This window comes from Canis lupus, chromosome 11 (genome assembly GCF_003254725.2).
Source record: "Canis lupus dingo isolate Sandy chromosome 11, ASM325472v2, whole genome shotgun sequence".
NCBI lineage: Eukaryota > Metazoa > Chordata > Mammalia > Carnivora > Canidae > Canis > Canis lupus.
Window position 1 is genome coordinate 446,934 of NC_064253.1, and position 2,521 is coordinate 449,454.

General features: G+C 50.9%; 1 protein-coding gene across 1 annotated transcript; it reads right to left on the bottom strand.

Moving 5' to 3' along the window:
• Positions 1-1,255: 1,255 nt before the first annotated feature.
• Positions 1,256-2,206, bottom strand: LOC112659644 (olfactory receptor 56-like). Its single transcript, XM_025446707.1, has one exon. It carries the CDS (start codon positions 2,204-2,206, stop codon positions 1,256-1,258), a length of 951 nt encoding a protein of 316 aa, XP_025302492.1.
• Positions 2,207-2,521: the final 315 nt, after the last annotated feature.

The window sequence follows — 2,521 nt, forward strand, 5'->3', positions numbered from 1 at the left end:
GGTCTCCAGCTCTGGAGTAAGCTCCCCACAGTAACTACCACAGTCCCCCAGTTCGCACTGGCCTAGGTGCTCCAGGGGCAGGGGGCACTGATCTGCACAGATTGGGGGTGCCCAGTGGCAGGAGAGTCCTCGCTATCCTGTGCCCTCCCCTCCTCCACCTGTCCCGGGGAGAGTGCAGGATCATGGGCTGTGTCCACTGGCACCCTGGGATCCAGGGTCTGCACTGCTGGAATTGCGCTCCGGGGGCGTGGTTCCCAAAGGCACCAGGGGACAGACACCTCCACCTGGATCCCCCGCCTGACCAACAGGCTTCTCCCGGGTTCCCTGTTGGGCCCGGGTGTGTGGCTTGCTCTCCCCTGGGGTGCACTTCCTCTGTTAGTGACTCCGGGAAACTGGAGGCTCCACTGCCTTCTCCTGCGATTCTGCTGGATTTCCCTGCCAGGTGCCTTTCCATCCAGGAAGAATCCTATGCAGACTTTTTAAAGTTCCTGCTTCTCTGGGGCTGGGCTTTCCTGTCTCGGAGCTTTTGCTGCCTGGCTTTAGCCTGATTCCTCACGGGGCCCCTCCCCCACTTGATTCTTTTTTATTTTTTTTCCACCTTCTTACCTTGTTAGAAGTGAAAACCCTTCTCTCTGTAGCATTCCAGCTGTTCTCTCTTCAAATCTCATGTCGAATTCATAGGTTTTCAGGATGGTTTGAAAGTAATCTAGGTAAGATGGTGGGGCCACATGAGTTAAGGACCCCTACTCCTCGCCATCTCCTCAACTCCCTCATGTATCCTATTCTTTGTAAACCCATTGGCACAACCCTCCTTCCATGCAATCCATACTCAGCATAGACATGCATGGTTACATTGATGTATTAATCTGATTAACTCTGGTTAGGGAATGACTTTTTTTTAATAAATTAATTCTTTATTGGTGTTCAATTTACCAACATACAGAATAACACCCAGTGCTCATCCCGTCAAGTGTCCCCCTCAGTGTCCGTCACCCATTCACCCCCATGCCCCACCTTCCTCCCCTTCCACCACCCCTAGTTTGTTTCCCAGAGTTAGGAATCTTTATGTTCTGTCTCCCTTTCTGATATTTCCCACACATTTCTTCTCCCTTCCCTTATATTCCCTTTCACTATTATTTATATAGGGAATGACTTTTATTTTCAGTACAGCATATCTGTTTTCTTTCCAGTCAACAACAGAGGCTAATTCCAAGTTCCAGGCCCCAGAACCCATATCCACAGGTGCTAATGTCAACTACCCCTGCCCCCCACGACAGGGACACCTCCCCAGGAGTTTCCTGAGAGCCTCAGCCACTTCCTTGTTCCTCAAGCTGTAGATAAGTGGGTTGAGCATAGGGGTGACCATTGTATAGAAAGCCGAGACCACCTTGTCCTGCTTGGAGGAGTGGTATGCCTGAGGCCGCATGTAGGTGATCATGGCAGCCCCATAAAAGAGAGAGACCACTGCCATGTGAGAGGAGCAGGTAGCAAAGGCCTTCTGTCGACCTTCAGCAGAACGCATGTGGAGCACTGCTACCAGGATCCGCAGGTAGGAAGCCGAGATGACAGAGAAAGGCAGGAGCAGCATTAGGATACAACAGACATAGATCATGGTCTCATAGAGGGAGGTGTCAGCACAGGCCAACTTCAGTATGGCAGGGACCTCACAGAAGAAGTGGTCGATCTCCTGTGAGCCACAGTAAGGGAAACGCAGGGTAAAAATGGCCTGGATCAGTCCATCCACCAGGCCAAAGAGCCAGGACCCTGCCACCATAAGCCAGCAGACACGGCGGCTCATGACCACTGAGTACCTCAGTGGGTTGCTGATGGCCACATAGCGGTCATAGGCCATGAAGGCCAGCAGGAAGCATTCATCCCCCAGGAGAGTGAGAAAGAAGAGGATCTGGAGCCCACAGCCTGTGAAGGAGATGGATCCATGGCCCAGGAAGAAGTTGGTGGCCATCCGTGGCACAATGGTGGAGATGAGCATAAGGTCCATGAGTGACAGCCAGCTGAGGAAGAAGTACATGGGGCTGTGCAGGCGGGAGTCAACATTTATGAGGAGGATCATGAGCCCATTGCCAGAGAGGGCCACCAGGAACATTACTATGATGATGGAAAAAAGGAGGAGGTGCAGTGGGGAGTGGGTGAAAAGGCCCAGGAGGATGAACTGGGAGATGAGAGTCTGGTTTCCCGCCCAGACCATTGCTCCTGCAGAGAAATGTGCCAGACAAAGGGTTGGAATCTGGAAGCAGGAGGCATATGTTTAGTGGCACAATACTGAGGGCATCAAAACTGTGCCCAATGTGTTGTCCTTCTCTAAATGTTACTTGGTTTAGAATAAACTCTTCAAGTTTCTCTCTCACTCTCTCTCACTTTTTGTTTCAGAGGTAGAGAGTAGTAATTCATCAGTTGCAACAATACCCACTGCTCATTATGTAAACTGCCTCATTTTCTTGAAGATTTTATTTATTTATTCATAGGAGACACACAGAGAGAAAGGCAGAGATACAGGCAAAGG

Bases quoted from the DNA above. Each gene is read 5' to 3' on its own strand.
- LOC112659644 (XM_025446707.1), bottom strand. From the start codon at position 2,206: ATGGTCTGGGCGGGAAACCAGACTCTCATCTCCCAGTTCATCCTCCTG.